This window comes from Amblyraja radiata, chromosome 8, assembly GCF_010909765.2.
Source record: "Amblyraja radiata isolate CabotCenter1 chromosome 8, sAmbRad1.1.pri, whole genome shotgun sequence".
Taxonomy (NCBI): domain Eukaryota; kingdom Metazoa; phylum Chordata; class Chondrichthyes; order Rajiformes; family Rajidae; genus Amblyraja; species Amblyraja radiata.
In genome coordinates, this window is record NC_045963.1 from 67,137,597 (window position 1) to 67,156,899 (window position 19,303).

Below are 19,303 nucleotides of genomic sequence, written 5' to 3' on the forward strand. Positions count from 1 at the left end.
TGTTGACATTTATTTTGTGTGAGGGGTGAGAATTCATGAATGAATTTGATGTGCAAAAATTTGTTTATTTTGGGGTATATGACAATAAAATACTGTTAACTCTTGACTCGCGTGCTTGCTATCAATATATGCGCGACCAATGTCACCAAATTGATTTTGTCTATACTCCACTTGTCCGCAGATCTGCTCACGCTTGGAAAGAAGGTTTTGATTATAGGGGAGGGTGGATCACGGGAGGCAGCCCTGCAGATACTCGTGCAGAGGGAGGGGATGGTGGCTGTGAGCTGCCTGTGGCAGAGCTCCAACATCGTGGAACTGGTAAGTGTCCCAATCCCACCGTGCAGGATATTTGAAAATTGGACTAAATGCACACATTATAATGAAACAATCGAAGCGTTCTGTACATCCTATTTGTGTTAATGGCCCTGTCCCACTGTACGAGTTCATTCAAGTGCTCTCCCGAGTTTAAAAAAAATCAAGCACGTAGAATGAACGTAGCGGGTACGTCGGAGCTCGGGGACGTCTCTTAGAGGCTCGTAACACTAACGGCAGGTACTCGGGAAGACTCGCTAACATGTTGAAAAATGTCCACGAGAGCCCCGAGTACTTACGAGCGGCCATTACCGTAAATCTCCGAGTTCGAATCGGGGCATACTCGGGGAAAACTCTTGAATGAACTCGTACAGTGGGACAGGGCGTTAAGACTGTAAACGCGATGTGTTTTGCAGGGAATAGCTCACAATAGGAGCAGAATGGGAGCAGAATTAGGCCATTTGGCTCATCAAGTCTACCCCACCATTCAATCGTGGCTCAATTATCTTTTCCTCTCAACCTCATTCTCTTGCCTTCTCCCCATAACCCTTGATACCCGTACTAAACAAGAATCTGTCAATCTCCATCTTAAAAAATATCCATTGACTTTGCCTCCGCAGTCTTCTATGGCAATGAATTCCACAAATTCACCACCCTCTGACTAAAGAAATTCTTCCTCATCTCCTTTCTATAAGTACATCCTTTGTATTCTGAAGCTATGGCCTCCGATCCTAGTCTCCCACTAGTGGAAACATCCTCTCCACATCCACACTTTCCAGGCCTTTCACTATTCGGTCAGTTTCAATGATGTCCCCCCATCATCCTTCTAAACTCCAGTGAGTACAGGCGCATTGCCGTCAAACGTTCATCGAATGTTAATCCACTAATTTCTGGCATAATTCCTGTATACCTGCTCTGGACCCTCTCCATTGTCTGCACATTCTTCCTCAGATATGGAGCCCACTACTCGCAACACTCCAAATGCGATCTGCCCATTGCCTTATAAAGATTCAGCATCATATCCCTGTTTTTGTATTCTAGTCGTCTCAAAATAAAAGCTACCATTGCATTTGCCTTCCTACCTACCGATTCGACTGATACCAGCACTCCCAAGTCCCTTTGCACCTCCAAGGAAAACCTTGTATGTTTGTTAACACCCCACAATATGTTTTTCCAAGTTGTGTAAATAACGTGGGTTATGCAGCACAGAAACAGCATGTTAGTCCTAACCCATGTTTCCATTATTCCTGCTTCACTGGTGCCTCCCTGTATCTTTCACTTGTTCCACTTTCCCTTTTCTGTCTTCCATGCCTCTGGCGTATTGAGATTACTTGCCTCAACCTTTCCCTGTGGGAATTAATTCCAACTTCTCACCACTAAGGTTTCTTCTGAATTCCCTTTTTGATGTATGGATGACATTCTGGTTTTGGTTCAAAGTGCACCTTATTTTGTCCTGCTCCTTGCTTTCACATTTTGAATACCATTGTGTGGTCAGTTGCCTTTTCAAATGGAAGGAAACCCAGTCTCTTCATCTTTCCAAGATGTATATTTCTTTTAAACTTTGCCCCTTTTCACCTTGAAGCTATGCCCTCTCTTGTCTTTGACAATCCCACCCTATCTATGCCAAAATATTCCATATCCCTATGTGGCCCAGTGTCCTATTCACAGCTTGCTTTCACGCCTGTTGTCTTCAGCACCTTTATTTAACATTTGTATGGATTGGAAAAACTTGGGCCACAGCACTGATACTGAGAGACGGTTGCTGGGTGCTAGTCAACCACTTTTATCCTTTATTTTCTGTTAGCCAGCTAATCTATCCATGTCAACATTGTATCTTCTATGCCACAAGATTTTATTTTCTGCAATAACTTGCACCTTATCAAAATTGAAGGATAATACATGCACTGGTCCCGTTTATCCACCGCATGCATTACTACAGCAAAGAACTACAAAAAACTGCAATAAATTGGCCAAACATGTCTTCCCTTTCATAAAAAACATTGCTTTTTCCTCTTAACCATGGGTTTTTCTGGATCCTTTGTTGGGCCCCGTATCTGAGGAAGGATGTGCTGGCCCTGCACAGGGTCCGGAGGAAGTTTACAAGAATGATTCCAGGAATGAGTGAGTTGGCATATGATGAGCGTTTGACAGCACTGGGACTGCCTGCTGGAGTTTAGACGGTTGAGGGGGGACCTCATTGCCTTTGATTACTCTGTAATTTGCATAGTTAGAGTGGATGTGGAAAGGATGTTTCCACTGTTGGGAGAGTCATAGCCTCAGAATTAAAGGGAGCTCTTTTAGATGGAGGTGAGGAGGAACTTCTTTAATCAGAGGGTAGTTAATCTGTGGAACTCCTTCCCACAGAGGGCTGTAGAGGCCAAGTCAGTGGATATTTTTAAGGAAGAGAGGGACAAATTCTTGATTAGAATGGGTGTCGGGTTATGGGGAGAAGGCAGGAAAATGGGATTAGGAGGCAGAGATCAGCCATAATTGAATGGCAGAGTGGACGCAATAGGCCGAATGGCCTAATTCCCCTTTCATTAAAAAAATAGATATCTTTAATCACTTCTAATACTTGCCCTATTAAAAATGAGGAGCTAATTGTTCTGTAGTTTTCTCCTTTGTCACCTACTCTGTGTGGAGGAGAGAGTTAAATATACAGTTTTCCAATGCTACGCAACCTTCCAAGAATCCGAGGAACTCTGGAAAGTTAAACAATGAATCCACTAACGTGCATGTCACTTCTTTCAACGCCCATGAAGTATTGAATGCAAAATATGAAGTTGTACATTTTGTCAGCCTGTGGTTCCAACAGTTTCTTGGTGGTGATTTTCCTCCATTCCTGCATAATGTCCAATTGTCAAACGCCCCAAATAGTAGAAAGTTGCGAGTATTGCTCTTGTCTATGGAAGATTTTTGACACCTATGTAATTTATCTGCTGTGTCCTCTTCTTGGTTATTAATTTCCTCAGATTCATTCCATCAGATCAGTACAATGTTAGCGTTATAAAATATCGTTTGCATGCATTTACTTAAATTTACTTCAAGTGAGTTTATAGTCAAGTGTCCCTGATAGGACAATGAAATTCTTGCTTTGCTTCAGCACAACAGAACATAGTAGGCATTGACTACAAAACAGATCAGTGTGTCCATATACCATAATATAAGTATATACACACATGAATAAATAAACTGATAAAGTGCAAATAACAAATACTTGCACTATTGCTGCCTTTAATTTGTAATATTTTAATCGAATCTTGCTTTACTTGGAAGAAAATGTGGATGGGTTGGTTTGTAAGTTTTCAGCTGACACAAGAATGGAAAGAGGCTGTCAAAGGATCGGGCATGATATAGATTGGTTGGAATCATTGATGGAGAAATGGCAGATGAAATATAATCTGGGCAAAGTGAGACGTGTTGTGCTGATGGAATTTGAAAGTATACAGACGCCTAACAGCATCGATGTACGGAAGGTGCTTGCCGACTAATTCCATAGCTCCCTGAAAGTGACACACAAGCAAATAAAGTGGTAAAGAAGGCATATGTTATGCTTGCCTTCATCGTCAGATCGTTGAATACAAAAGTCAGGAAGTTGTGTTGCAGCTTTATAAAACTTTGGGTAGGCCACATTTGGAGTATCGTGTGCAGTTCTGGTTGCCCCATTACAGGAAGGATGTGGAGGCTTTGGAGAAGATGCAGAAGTAGTTTATCAAGATACTGCCTGGATTAGAAGGTATTGGCTATAAGGGGAGGGACAAACTTGGTTTGCTTTCTCTGGAGTTTGGGTGGGTGAGGAGAGTAGTATATAAAATGATGAGAGGCATAGATAGGGTGGACAGTCAGAACTTATTTCCCCAGGGTGGAAATGTCAAAGATTAGAGGGCATAGCTTTAAGGTGAGGGGGAAAATATAAAAGAGATGTGCAGGGTAAGTTTTTTTGCACAGAAGAGTACATGGAATGCACTGCCAGCAGTGGTGGTGGAGGCAGATATGATATTGATGTATAAGAGGCTTTTAGGTGGACATGTTCATCGATATGCCACGAATAGAGGGACAGGAATCACATGCAGGCAGAGGAGATTTGTTTAATTTGACATCATGTTCTGCACAAGGACCTGTTCCCGTGCTGTACTGTTCTATGTCTACGCTGTGAGTACACTGTAGTTAATCCAAGTAGTGTCCCATGTGAAGTTCTGCTTTAGAACGCAGCTAGTGCGGATTTTTTCCAGAATACCTATGATGAGCGTTTGTCAACACTGGGCCTGTGCTCGATGAAGTTTAGAAGAATGAGGGGGGGATTTAATTGAAGCATTCAGAATAGTGAAAGGCTTGGATAGAGTGGATGTGGAGAGGATGTTTCCACTTGTGGGAGAGACTAGGACTGGACATCATAGCGTCAGAATTAAAGGATGTTCTTTCAGGAAGGAGATGAGGAGAAATTTCTTTAGTCAGAGGGTGGTGAATCTGTGGAATTATTTGCTGCAGAAGGCTGTGGAGGTCAAGTCATTGGATATTTTTATGGAAGAGATAGATAGATTCTTGATTAGCACAGGTGTCAGGGGTTGTGGGGCGAAGGCAGGAGAATGGGGTTAGGAGGGAGAGATAGATTCTTTGAATCACTTCCCTCTGGAAGGCGACTCCGGACTGTCAAAGCTGCCACAGCCAGACATAAAAGCAGCTTTTATCCACGAGTAGTAGCTCTACTGAATAGCCAAAAATCTGTAGTCTCCTTTTGCTCTGGTTTTTTGTTTGGTTCACATGTTTGATAATGTTTAGTGTTTTATGTGTCATTCGTAACTGTCACTGTATGTCATGTTGTCACTTGTGGGCGGAGCACCAAGGCTAATTCCTTGTATGTGAATACTTGGCCAATAAACTTATTCATTCATTCATTAGATCAGCCATGATTGAATGGCTGAGTAGACGATGGGCCGAATGGCCTAATTCTACTCCTATTCCTTATGACCTTACAAATATGCAAACATGTTCCATGACACTCAAATTGTCGAGTCCCTTGATTTAATTTGCTAGTTCTGCTTCCACGCCTTCATTATTAACCTTCTTTCAATTTCAAAATGCAACAAATGCACCTAGACCTACTGTCTTCTCCTTCAACATGAAAGTGATGTGAATATTTAAGCCGTATTGCTATTGTTTTGCTGTGAATTATTCTGCCCATTTGTTTGTGTTTTTTCCCCCTATTCTGAACTTTCCTTATTTTCGTCCCTGTCTGATATCTTTACTGTTGGAGTCATAGTGTTATACACCACAGAAACATCGTTAGGTGCGTCTTCTAAAAGTTGAAAATATTCTACAGCAAATGAATAGTTTTCTGATATGGGGTCAGGATAAAAAGTGTAGCAGAAAACTTGCACATTGCAAGCTCCATCAAACAGCAGTGTGATTCATGGAATTATCTGGGTTATGGTCTGGTTGTGTATTAATGCCAGTTGGAACATTGAGAGGAACTCCTCTTGAAATGCCATTGTGGGACCTCCGATGGAATGCTTTATGTTTATTTATTCATGTGTGTATATATTTATATTATGGTATATGGACACTGATCTGTTTTGTAGTAAATGCCTACTATGTTCTGTGTGCTGAAGCAAAGCAAGAATTTCATTGTCCTATACAGGGACACATGACAATAAATTCACGAACTTGAACTTGAATGGGTATTTCATGAACATCATGGCTGAAAGAAGAGCATAGGTGGTAGAGCCACTGCCCCTCATCTCCAGTGAGCTGGGTTCAGTCCTGACCTCCAGTGCTATCTTGTAGCTGAGGACAAGAGAGGTAGGTGTGTGCTATCAAGGGCGTTAGACAGGAGGAGGATGGTTTACAGAGGTTGGGGAGCAGACAGCTTGAGGCATAACATGGGGCATGTGGAATTGGCATCTTCTCCTGTTGCTGCTCCATGAGTTTGCACCGAAACCCCCTGTTTGCTCTTGCATCCCAAAGACGCAAGGATTGATTGGTTAGTTAGCCACTGGTGTGGAATCAGGAGCAAGGTAATGGGAAGGTGGGGAGAATGAAATGAGTTGGGATAGGATTAGAGTTTATAGTTGACGTGGGCTGAAGGGTCTGGTTCTATGGAAATATTAGTCTGACTGCGTTAGTTGAAATACCACACCTCCAGTGATGTGGCATTACTGTCACTCCGGGTAATGTGCTCAGTGACATGAAGAGCTTCAATCAGCCATTCAACTGTGTAATTCTCATTTCAAGATCCAAATCATAAGATTATAATTTTGAATTGCTTTATTGTTCTGTGGAATAAAATAAGTTGGACGGAAAGAATTACAGTTCGTCACATCCCGTTCACCACACACCGATGATAAAACACACTGCTCTTTAGAGACCAAACAGTTGATTGGGATCTATATCAAACACGTTTTTGCACGTGGACACAAGAAACTAATGCTGCAATCTTGAGCAGTACATAGCGTGCTGGAGGAACTCAGAGGGATAGGTAGCATCTGTTGAGGGAATGAAAAGATGATGTTCTGGGTCCCATCTTCAGACTGACAGGAGACAAAGAGCTGGGGTGGGATCAAGCGTTGCAAATGAGGGGTATATGTATATGTGTGCCGGGGGGGGGGGGCTGTTGAATGGCAGATGGTTGGAATAAATGACAAAAGCTAGTGGTGAACAGAAGATAAAAGGGTGCCGGATAAGAAGAGGAAGAGAGAAAGGTAAAGCAGGAATGAAGGATATTGGTGAGAGGGGATATGAGGAGGGGAAAGTGGGGGCTAAAAGGGAAATGAGAGACGTGGTGGGGGGGGATAAGAGATAAATGTACGAAGCAGGGTGACGGGGGAAGGTGGGGGGAACGTGTGCACTGGTTGGGGAAGGAGTGAAACAGGGGGGAGAGAACTTGGGAAAGGAGTGGGGTGGTTATCGCTTGAAATGTATCGTGTTCTTACCATTTGATTGTAATCTACCCAGTTCTAATATGGGGTGATGTTCCACCATTATGCTGGCGGCCTCACTCTGGCAATGGAACAGGCCTGGGACATCATTTCTACCCCGCTAAACTTGTCTTCAAATATCTTTATTCTATCTTGTTTCCTCCCTCTTCAACCGCACCCCCCCTCCTTTTCCAGATCATTCCAATCCACACCCGAGGTACCCCGCAAGCTCTTCACCACTTCAATAACTTTCAATTCTTAGGCTCCCGTCACTTCATCTTTACCGTGGACGTCCAGTCCCTTTACACCTCCATTTTCCAACAGGATGGCCTCGGGACACTCAGCAATGTCTTTGAACAGAGACTGTTACCCTCAACTACTTTCGCTTGTCACTTCTCACCCAAACCACCCTCTCCCCTGGCACCTCCTCCTGCAACCGTTGGAGATGCATCACCTGTCCCTACACTTCCTCGCTCACTTCCATCCATGGACCCCAGCAGCTCTTCCAGGCGAGGCAAAAGTTCACATACACCTCCTCTAACCTCATCTTGACAATAGACAATAGGTGCAGGAGTAGGCCATTCAGCCCTTCGAGCCAGCACCACCATTCCATCTGATCATGGCTGATCATCCCCAATCTGTACCCTGTTCCTGCCTTCTCCCCATATCCCCTGACTCCGCCATCTTTAAGAGCCCTATCTAGCTCTCTCTTGAAAGTATCCAGAGAACCGGCCTCCACCACCCTCTGAGGCAGAGAAATCCACAGACTCACAACTCTCTGTGAGAAAAAGTGTTTCCTCGTCTCCGTTCTAAATGGCTTACCCCTTATTCTGCCACATTTGGTCTTTCCATTCGCGAGCAAGCATAGACAAGGCAACCATTTTGCCGAGCACTTGTGCTCAGTCAGCTGAGGCCTGCTGGATCTTCCCGTGGCTAACTATTTTAACTCCCCTTCTTATTCCCAAACTGAACTTTGTCTTTGGCCTCCTCCGTTGCCAATGTGAGGCAACCTGCAAACCTTATATTCTTACAGAGCTTATAACCCAATGGTATGAACATTAAATTCTGCAATTTCAAGAAAAGCTGTTCACCAATCACCCCATTCCTTCCCCTCCGCCTCATTGCATGCCTTCCAGCATCCCCCCCCCCCCCCCCCCCCCCCCCCCCCCCCCCCCACCTTTCTATGTCTGAAGAAGCATCCCAACCTGAATCATAATCTGTCCATTCCCTTCCCTGATGTTGCCTGACCTGATGAGTTCCTCCAGCACTTTGTGTTTCGTCCAAGTTTTGTTTGTGGTGTTAAACTGTTATGTAAAGCCCCTACCCATTTCCAATTGCACGTTGACTATTGCCTCAACAATGCCCCTTTATATTTGTATAAATTCATACATTATTCTGCCTTCCCCAGTCTTTTTGTATTTGTGTAATTTCCTTCCTGCACCATAAATCTCATGTCTTTGTATTCCATTAGGCCTCTTTTATATCTCCTCACTTTTCCCCCGCCATTGGTGGTTATGCTCCCTAAGCTCTGTAAACCATCCTCCTCATGCCCAATGCCCTTGTTTGCACACACCTATCTCTCTTGTCCTCAGCCTGCCTCAAGAATCTAGGGATGCTTATGTAAAACGGCAATAGATCTCCCATGGAGAAGGCAACTTACTAACGCAAATTGTTGGAAGCAAATATTTGCATAGTGAGAACTCTGAGACTATTTCCATAATCCTGGAAAGAGATTATTTGATTGCCTATTCTTCCATCCTCCTTTCCTTCCCACAACTTGGATTGTACTCGCTAGAATTTAGGAGATTGAGGGGGGATCTTATAGAAACGTACAAAATTCTTAAGGGATTGGACAGGCTAGATGCAGGAAGATTGTTCCCGATGTTGGGGAAGTCCAGGACAAGGGGTCGCAGCGTAAGGATAGAGGGGAAATCCTTTAGAACCGAGATGAGAAAAACATTTTTCACGCAGAGAGTGGTGAATCTCTGGAACTCTTTGCCACAGAAGGTAGTTGAGGCCAGTTCATTGCCTATATTTAAGAGGGAGTTAGATGTGGCCCTTGTGGCTAGAGGGATCAGGAGGTATGGAGAGAAGGCAGGTAAGGGATACTGAGTTGGATGATCAGCCATGATCATATTGAATGGCGGTGCAGGCTCGAAGGGCTGAATGGCCTACTCCTGCACCTATTTTCTATGTTTCTATGATTGACATAGTGGGATGCTTGGAGATGCTGACAATAGATAGTTTCAGCTCAGATTTTTTAGTTTTAATATTTTTTAATATTTTATTTATCATTTTAACACATAGCAAACCTCATCTGTTTGGATAGCATGCAAAATAAATCTTTTCACTGTCATAAAAAGGATCCACAGATGCTGATTTATACCAAAGATAGTCACAAAATGGTGGACTAACCCAGCGGGTCAGGCAGCTTCTCTGGAGAAAATGGATAGGTGACGTTTCGGGGTTGGGACCCGTCTTCAGACTTTTTACTGTACCTGCGTACACACGACCATAATGAAGCGAAATCACTGAATTGTCAGAGTGTCGTTTATCCACATGGAATGAAGCTGTGCACTCCTTGAGGGCTGCGTATACGTTGGTCTTGCCAACAATGATCACATCCCAAGAATGAATAACAAAAATAAGAGCTTTGCCTCGGCTGTTAGCACAAAGCAGTTTGCAATATGGAATATATTGTCAAGTCTTTCATTCCGTCTTTATAATTTATTTTTCTTACTCCTCCAGTCTGTCATTGCTCATACTTTTTTCGGGGGTTTGGGAGGGAACGGAACAACATCAACATCTGTTAGTAATTTGCAACATTTACTTTGACTTTCAGCAGAAACGCATCTGGAACAAAAGGATTGAGAGTTTGATTGCCATGTCTTTGGGTAGAATTTGAGCTCAAAGCTTCTTCTGAGCTTATGGTTTCCTAGTTAGCCGAGTGTTTTCTTCAATGTATTCTGAGGTCGTGCGTCCCATTGCTAAGCAGGGGAAGCCATCTGCATGGGTTTCCTCCATCAACTGTTCAAAGATCATTACACAAGGGACCCGCAGTCAAGTATAATGACTCATGCTGGCGAAACTGGCCAGCAAGGAGGAACTAAGTGATCAGTTATGTAGAAGGGAACTGCAGATGCTGGTGTATATACCCAAGATAGACACAAAGTGCTGGAGCAACTCAGCAGGTCAGGTGGCATCTCTGGAGAAAAATGATGGGTCCGGAGAAGGGTCCTGGCCCAAACAGTCGCCCATCCTTTTTCTCCAGAGATGCTGCCTTACTTCGCTGAGTTACTCCAGCACTTTGTGTCCATCTAAGTGATCAGTTGTGCTGGTATTGGTTTATTGTCACGTGTATTGAGATGCGGTGGAAAACTTTATGTTGAATGTTATCCGGGCAAATCATGCTGCATATGGATGCAGTCATACCATACATGATATAAGCATTCCTTTGAGAAGGATGTGTCCAGAACAGAAATTACTGCGTGAATATTTGGATACAGCTGTAGGACCATTATCATCCCTCCATTCAAGAATACAAACAGGGTGGTGAGGTTGTACTGTCTGGCAATGCTGTGTCTTCAGTTCAATGATTTGTTACTCCTGATCGAACCAACAAATGGCATCTCTAGTCATTCACCGTATTCTATTTCTATTTGATTTTAGATGCTCTGTTTCGGTATCTGTGCTGCACAGTTCCATTTCATGGGGTGGTGCCATGTTAAATCATTGCTCCATGGGCAACTTGCTCCTGAAACCTTGTTACAGTATATGGTATTAATCTATGTGTCCAAGTCCATATCTGTTTTATTACTAAGGATAAACTATCAATACATTTGTTAAAATGCAGCCTACAGGAAGCCATCTGATGAACTGAACCTGTCTGATGTTGATTCATCTGCTCTTAAGACTATCTATTGGGTTTTTTCCCCCCAAATTATACTGATTCCCTCAAGTGATTTAAGATGCTTTTTCCTCCATGTTTGTTTAGGTGAATCAGACTGATGTGGTGGTGGTGACCAGTCCCGCTCCAGACGGCCGTAAAGATGACTGGCTGAGAGCTGACTCAACCATAATCGCCTATGACTTGCCAGGTAAAAGGGTGGTTGGAACGGCTGAGCAATCAGTTCTTTTAGATGCTGTTGACGAGACGTGGTTCTGTAAAGAAACGAGCTTGCATTTACGCATGTAGCAGCTTTCACTATCTGGGACATCCCCAAAGCACTTTGCAACCAGTGGGGAGATTTTAGAAACATAGAAATTAGGTGCAGGGGTAGGCCATTCGGCCCTTCGAGCCTGCACCGCCATTCAATATGATCATGGCTGATCATCCAACTCAGTATCCTGTACCTGCCTTCTCTCCATACCCCCTAATCCCTTTAGCCACAAGGGCCACATCTAACTCCCTCTTAAATATAGCCAATGAACTGACCTCAACTACCTTCTGTGGCAGAGAATTCCAGAGATTCACCACTCTCTGTGTGAAAAATGTTTTTCTCACCTCGGTCTTAAAAGATTTCCCCCTTATCCTTAAACTATGACCCCTTGTTCTGGATTTCCCCAACATCGGGAACAATCTTCCTGCATCTAGCCTGTCCAACCCCTTAAGAATTTTGTAAGTTTCTATAAGATCCCCCGTCAATCTTCTAAATTTTAGCGAGTACAAGCCAAGTCTATCCAGTCTTTCTTCATATGAAAGTCCTGACATCCCAGGAATCAGTCTGGTGAACCTTCTCTGTACTCCCTCTATGGCAAGAATTTTGAAATGGCAGCCCTTGTTATGCAGTGAACACAGTACCCAACTTGCACAGTAAGCTCCAACAATGTAATAAAGGGCACGTAATCTATTTTAACGACGTTGGATGAATTGATAAGTGATATTAAGGTTTAACTTGCCTTTTCCACACAGTTAAATAGACTTTGTTGAATATTGTGGATATGGTTTTGATTTAACATTTCATCTGAAATTCAAACAGCACTGCATTCCCTCCATTGTAAAGCATTCCTGGTGTAGGTACAGTATATTATTGTGCCAAGATGCCGTGGGGAATTTGTTTTGCATGCTATTCGAGCAAATCATTACCATACTTGAGGGCAACAGGTAGTGCAAAAGGGAAAATATATAGAATGCAGAATATAGTGTTACAGCTACAGAGAAAATGCAGATAAGAAAAGCACAATGACCTCAATGACATAGACTGGAAGATCGGGAATTCATCCCTACCATATGAGATCTGTTTAAGAGTCTTATAACAGCAGGGAAGCTGTTCGTGTATCTGGTTGTATGTAGTTTCAAGCTTTAGTATCTTCTGCCAGACTGGATGGAAAGCAGTGAAAATGACCAAGGTGCTAGTGGTCTTTGATTACGGTAGCTGTTGTCCCAAAGATGGCGTAGATGGAGGGGAGATGAGTGTGTGTGTGATAGATACCACAATACCATTTCCTATACCAGGGGTTGAGTGGATGTGATCGGGGTGTGTTCACAATTCTGCAAGCTCTTGCATGTCTTGAGCGGAGCAGTTGCCATATCAATTTAGATTGTTAAATATCTCCCAAAGCGGAACAATTCCTGGAAATATTGCAATGCAAGCTTTGTGTTTGGTAGAGTAGTAATTCTATAATGATAGGGTGCATTGGAAGAGGTGCAAATATTTTGCAATGTGGAGATGTTTCACCAAACTATAATTAGCCAAGTTATGCATGCGGTTGTGTCGCAACAGAGAATGGAGCAAATATTCATAAAAAATAAAACATCATAGCAACTCTTGCCAGTTAACTCCCCCAGAGCCTGTAATGTTCACCATCACTGTCTTTACTCTCGCTGCGCTCCTGCTCTGACAACCCAGCAGTGATGGGATGCAGGAGCAATGAGGAACACTGTCATTCCCAGTTGATCCCGGCTGTTGCTGCTCCTGCATTGTGATCAATGGCTTCCCCTGGGCTGTGTTTTGACAATTTTATGGACTGTGCAGCCACAACAACATCTCCACCGGGCAGCAGCATATTGCTCCACCACCTATACATGCACGTTACATATTGGAGAGCGATCATGGTTAATGGTCATGGCACAAAGCTCTAATTGGCAGTGCAACTCTTTACTGGCACTACAGTTACTAATATTCTGTCGGGTCTCCACTCAGCCACTGATGCTCCAGAGGGAACAACCAAGTTTATCCAACCTCTCCTTACATCCATTACCTTCTAATTTAGGCAGCATTCTGGTAAACATCTGCGCCCCCTCCAAATCCTACCTGTAATGGGGTAACGAGAAGGAATGCAACTTCCATCGGTGGTGAGACGAGGCTCACTGGGTGGCTTGGGGCTTTGTTGGAGTTACAAGGTTTTGGCTTAGAAGCCATTCTCTCCTCTGTGTCTTTGCTCTCTGGGGAAGGAGGGTGGAGGAGATGCAAATGGCCACCGGGAAAATGTCCTGTGTCTCCCAAGCCTTTAGTTTCATATTCTTAGAAAACCTTATCAAAGTTTGTGATTTTTTTTTCTCTGATGGCTGGACAAGGAGGGATTTAAGTTTATTTCTATTGTGCTTCCAGTAGAGGCCCATCACAGACGGGAATGGCTAACTTCCACTTAACAGTGGCCTTGAAGAGATTGGGGAATTCCTGAGCTACCAATACAGTTAGTGCTGGCACCAATCAATTAGTTAATTAGCCAGTTAATCAGATTGCTCACATTAATCAAAAAAGACGCAAAGTGCTGGAGTAACTCAGGGGTCAGGCAGCATCTCTGGAGAACATGGATAGATGATGTTTTAGGTTGGTTCTTCAGTCCCAAAACATTGCACGCCCATGTTCCCCAGAGATGCTGCCTGACCAGCTCAGTTACTTCAGCAATTTGTGCCTTTGTGTTGGTAATCCAGCACCTTCAGTTCCTTCTGTCTCGTCTTAAATTTATCAAGCCAACTATCTGCAAATATCTCCATAGCTCTCTTCTTGCGAATGAAACATAAACCAAAGGAATAGTTAGATCTCAAGCTGGGTGTTGAGCAGCCAGGTTGTTGTCCCTGTGTCAATGTCTGCCAGGGCCTGAGCTCCATTTGGTGGGTGGTAGAGCGGGCACCCAGAGATGACATGGCTGGCTGTCTCTTGTTCTGCTCCGCTGGCATTGAAACGCCCAACTCCAGTACGAAGTCTGTTGAGCTTCACCCATGCTCCTCGATAACTGAACCCTCACAGCTCTCCTTCCAATGCATAAACTGTTTGGCTTAATGGCATGTGGCAGTGGGTCTGATCCAATCAACCCAACAGTTCTTCATTCTGTCGAACTGCACCTCATGAGTGATGTTGTAATCAACCAATGTAACTATTACATGAAAGCCTTAATCTTATTTCCGTGGTTCAATGAAGTTCAATGTGGGACTAAACCCAATAAACGCCACACAGAGACTTCATAGAAACATAGAAAATAGGTGCAGGAGTAGGCCATTCGGCCCTTCGAGCCTGCACCGCCATTCAATATGATCATGGCTGATCATCCAACTCAGTATCCTGTACCTGCCTTCTCTCCATACCCCCTGATCCCGTTAGCCACAAGGGCCACATCTAACTCCCTCTTAAATATAGCTCTCCTTGCCTGTATGAATAAGCCTAGCAAAACTACACTTTCACTATCTTTCCTGGTAACTTTTAGTCATTATTACATTTTGTGTCTATCCCAATCCCAATACATTCAACACTTGGCTTTTTAATAAACATCCCAGGGTTCAGTCACTTACAGTACTGCAAGCAGACAGGATATTTGCACACCAACTGTGCAGAGAAAACAGTGACCAGAATATTCCTTTTAGTAATACCGACTGAAGGATAATCATCGGTCAGGATCAAATGTGAAAGTTCGCTTGCATTTCCGCCACTACAAAAACGAGATCAGGGCAGCTTCACTGTGCAGATGACACACATGAAAACTAAACCCCTAGTTATTGTCGGCTCGTTGATGAGGACAGGCCTTACACTTAACATTTGCAAAACGTGAAGGTCCTTTACAAACTTGTCCTAGCTACACAACAGCACTCTCCAAACATAATTATGCACAAGACTTTGTAAAGCACAGACTGTTTCACATATGTCAGGAGTCCCTATGAACAAAGGCAGACCATGATGAAATGAGCCACCATCTTTAGTGACCACATGGGTTTCCTCTGGGTCAAAGACGTGTGGGTTTGTAGGTTAATTGGCCCCTGTAAATTGTCCCCACTGTGCAGGGAGTGGATGAGTAAGTCGGATGACATAGAACTAGTGTGAAGGTCAGCGTGAACTGAAGAGCCTATTTTCAAGCTGCATCTCTAAAGCTGAAAGGGTCCAAAACTGAAACATCGCCTATCCATTCCTTGCACAGATGCTGCCTGACCCGCTGAGTTACTCCAGCACTTTGCATTTTAAATCAATGCCAGTGTCTACCACGAGAACAACTCCCAGAGAGCAGAGACTCTAATTACACAGCCTGTGCACGGGAAAATAGGTAACATTCCCAGAGTCATGGGGACCTCTTGGGTCATGGTCCAGGTGTGATTACATGGAGAACATTGAAAAGACAACACCCAGTGCAGACAGTGGATGATTTGGGAGGTCATGAAGCTCAAAGAAAATGTAGAATAGATCATTGTTAGCTGGGGGAAAATGACAAATGGGATGTTGTGCTTGTGAAAGGCTTTGTGTAAACGCAAATTATTATTTATGGTTCTTTAGAGATATACAAGTCAAAGCAAGTCCACCGAATCCACACTGCCCATTGATCACCCGTATACGAGTTCCGTTATCCAACTTTCGTTATGTTATATTTGTGTGTTTTGGGCAATTTACAGAACCAAAGTCACGTACAAGCCTGTACATCTTTGGGATGTTGGAGGAAGCTGGGGCACCCGGAGAAAACCCACTCGGTCACAAAGAGAACGTGCAAACTCCGCATAGACAGCACCCATAGTGAGGATCGAAAATTGGCCTCTGGCGCTGTGAGGCAGCAGCTCTACTGCTGCGCCACTGTGCTGCCCTTGGTGAAATTCTGCCTCTACCTCAAACACTCTGCAAACGAGGCCCAAGACTGATATTTAAAGAAACTTGAAATCAATAGATCTGAATGTTTGCTGGCTCGTACGTTTTGTCTTAGTAATTTTCAGTGTGTAGCGTCAGAGCCACTGTCCTGCTGGCTTAACGTTCTAAAGTTAGATTTGATTCATTTCACTTGATTCAGTTGAAGACTGTCAGGAACCCAATCATGGGGGAGTCCAGAACCTGGGGCCACAGTCTAAGAATAAAGGAGAGGCCATTTAAAACTGAGATGAGAAAATACTTTCACCCAGAGAGTTGTGAATTTGTGGAATTCTCTGCCACAGAAGACAGCAGAGGCCAATTCACTGGATAAATTTAAAAAAAGAGTTAGATAGAGCTCTAGGGGCTAGCGGAATCAAGGGATGTGGGGATAAGGCAGGCACGGGTTACTGATTGTGGATAATCAGCCATGATCATAATGAATGTGGCTGATCAGGCTCGAAACGCCAAATGGCCTCCTCCTGTAGCTATTTTCTATGTATCTATGTAGAACTGTTCTGTGTTTAAGAAGGAACTGCAGATGCTGGAAAGAACTGTTCTGTGTTTCGTTACATACAGCCTTTAGCTCGAGGTCTGGCTGCCAAGATTTCCAGCACAAAGATCCTGGACCATCGCACGATGAAATTGGACTCCTGACAGTAGCTATGCAGATCAAGGTAGGAAAAAGTTTGTTTGCTCATCCCCTGAGGAAGCCTCTTTGCTGAATTCTATTTTATTATTCCACGAGCAGGAGACATGAGCCTGAAGGTCATTCTCCATTAATGTGAGGCATATACTTGCTGAATCTCTTATCAGGTGCGTGTAGGAAAGAACTGCAGATGCTGGTTTTTACCGAAGGTAGACACAAAGTGCTGGAGTAGCTCAGTCTGAAGAATGGTCTGGACCCGAAACGTCACCAATCCTTTTTCTCTAGAGATGCTGCCTGACCTACTGAGTTACTTCAGCACTGTCTGTCTACCTTATATTATAAAGTATCTTTGTCCAATTTTGGACTTGGCTATTTATTATTAAAGGGAAAGCATGAAGTGAAATTGGCCTGGGCTTTCTTTGTTATCACCTTTGGTCACAAAATATTGGGATTCTGGACAAAAGATTCTAATTGAGGATCAGTAACAAAACTGCCAACCATTAACTTTGCTATCTGCCTGGGAGTTAGTTTGGCTGTAGACTAAAAAAGAAAAACACAGATTGCTGGAATAATTCCGTTGGTCAGACAGCATCTCTTAATTCTTCAATTAATTACGGTGGTGGTGACCCCCGGGGGGGGGGGAGAGGAGAAGAAAGCTAGAGGAGAGGAGAAGCTGGGCAAAGGGACAAAGCCAGGATGAGCAGGCTTCCTGATGGGCAGATGGTTGGACAAATGCCAGGGATTAAAATAAGGCATGAAGCGGAAGGATTGAAGAGTTGCTAATCGTGCAGCAAGGGGAAGGAATGAAAAGTGAAGGTCCAAGTGGGTCACATGGAAGAGAGGGGGAGATAAAAAAAAGAGGTGGGGGGGGGGGGAGAATTCAAAGGTTTACTTGGTGGGGTTGTAAGCTATCCAAATGGAATATTTGCTGTTCCTCCACTTTCCCCCATCTGGGCTCGGTCTGAAGAGGATCCCGACCCAAAACGTCACCTATCCATGTTCTCTAGGGATGCTGCCTAACCTGTTGAGTTATTGCAGTGCTTTTTGTCTTTCTTTTGTGGATAAATGTGAGGTTATCCACTTTGGTGGCAAAAACAGGAAAGCAGACTTTTATCTAAATGTTGGCCGATTAGGAAAAGGGGAGATGCAATGAGACCTGGGTGTCATGGTACACCAGTCATTGAAAGTAGGCATGCAGGTGCAGCAGGCAGTGAAGAAAGCGAATGGTATGTTAGCATTCATAGCAAAAGGATTTGAGTATAGGAGCAGGGAGGTTCTACTGCAGTTGTACAGGGTGTTGGTGAGACCACACCTCGAGAATTGCGTACAGTTTTTGTCTCCAAATCTGAGGAAGGACATTATTGCCATAGAGGGAGTGCAGAGAAGGTTCACCAGACTGATTCCTGGGATGTCAGGACTTTCATATGAAGAAAGACTGGATAGACTCGGCTTGTACTCGCTAGAATTTAGGAGATTGAGGGGGGATCTTATAGAAACTTGCAAAATTCTTAAGGGGTTGGACAGGCTAGATGCAGGAAGATTGTTCCCGATGTTGGGGAAGTCCAGGACAAGGGGTCACAGCTTAAGGATAGAGGGGAAATCCTTTAGGACCGAGATGAGAAAAACATTTTTCACACAGAGAGTGGTGAATCTCTGGAACTCTCTGCCACAGAAGGTAGTTGAGGCCAGTTCATTAGCTATATTTAAGAGGGAGTTAGATGTGGCCCTTGTGGCTAAAGGGATCAGGGGGTATGGAGAGAAGGCAGGTACGGGATACTGAGTTGGATGATCAGCCATGATCATATTGAATGGCGGTGCAGGCTCGAAGGGCCGAATGGCCTACTCCTGCACCTATTTTCTATGTTTCTATGTTTTCAGTGACATTGATGTTGGCTACTGCCAGTTGTCACCAACCATTCGTAGTTTCTGCATTCATTTGCACCTGCATTCCTGTGCTCTTTCCTTTATCCTGTTCTAAAATGGAGGAGGGCACTCGACATGAAAGTCCATCCATCATCCCAGCACTCAATGACCTGTCATTAGAACCTGAATGAAATGCACTCATTTGAAATTTGTCATCATTTTCAAACATAGCTACACATACCCTCTAGGCTTCAAGCTCTCCAAAGTTCTGTGCCCCTAAACATCTCCATTTATGCATCCCAAATTCCCAAAGTAATGCTACCCCAATCTGCTACTGCAGCCAATTCTCTCCCAATGCTTCCTTTTGTCTCTTGTTACTTTCCTCCGAAAGATCCTTTTCAAAATTGCTTTATTGTGCATGCGTTTTGGACTCCTACACTTTTAGCTCAGTTAAATCTTAATGCAGCATCCAAAGGCACCTCAAATATGTTGGGTTTATATTAACATAGTCTACAGTGATAGGT

At 43.8% G+C, this 19,303-nt stretch overlaps 1 protein-coding gene across 1 annotated transcript in view; it reads left to right on the forward strand.

Moving 5' to 3' along the window:
* The window catches only part of mthfd1l (methylenetetrahydrofolate dehydrogenase (NADP+ dependent) 1 like), a 189,319-nt gene that overhangs the window by 41,880 nt on the left and 128,136 nt on the right, over positions 1-19,303 (forward strand). The window contains exons 7-9 of the mRNA XM_033026140.1: positions 182-318; positions 11,221-11,323; positions 16,847-16,944. Coding sequence (XP_032882031.1) covers positions 182-318; positions 11,221-11,323; positions 16,847-16,944 — 338 coding nt within the window. The remainder of the gene's footprint in view (positions 1-181; positions 319-11,220; positions 11,324-16,846; positions 16,945-19,303) is intronic.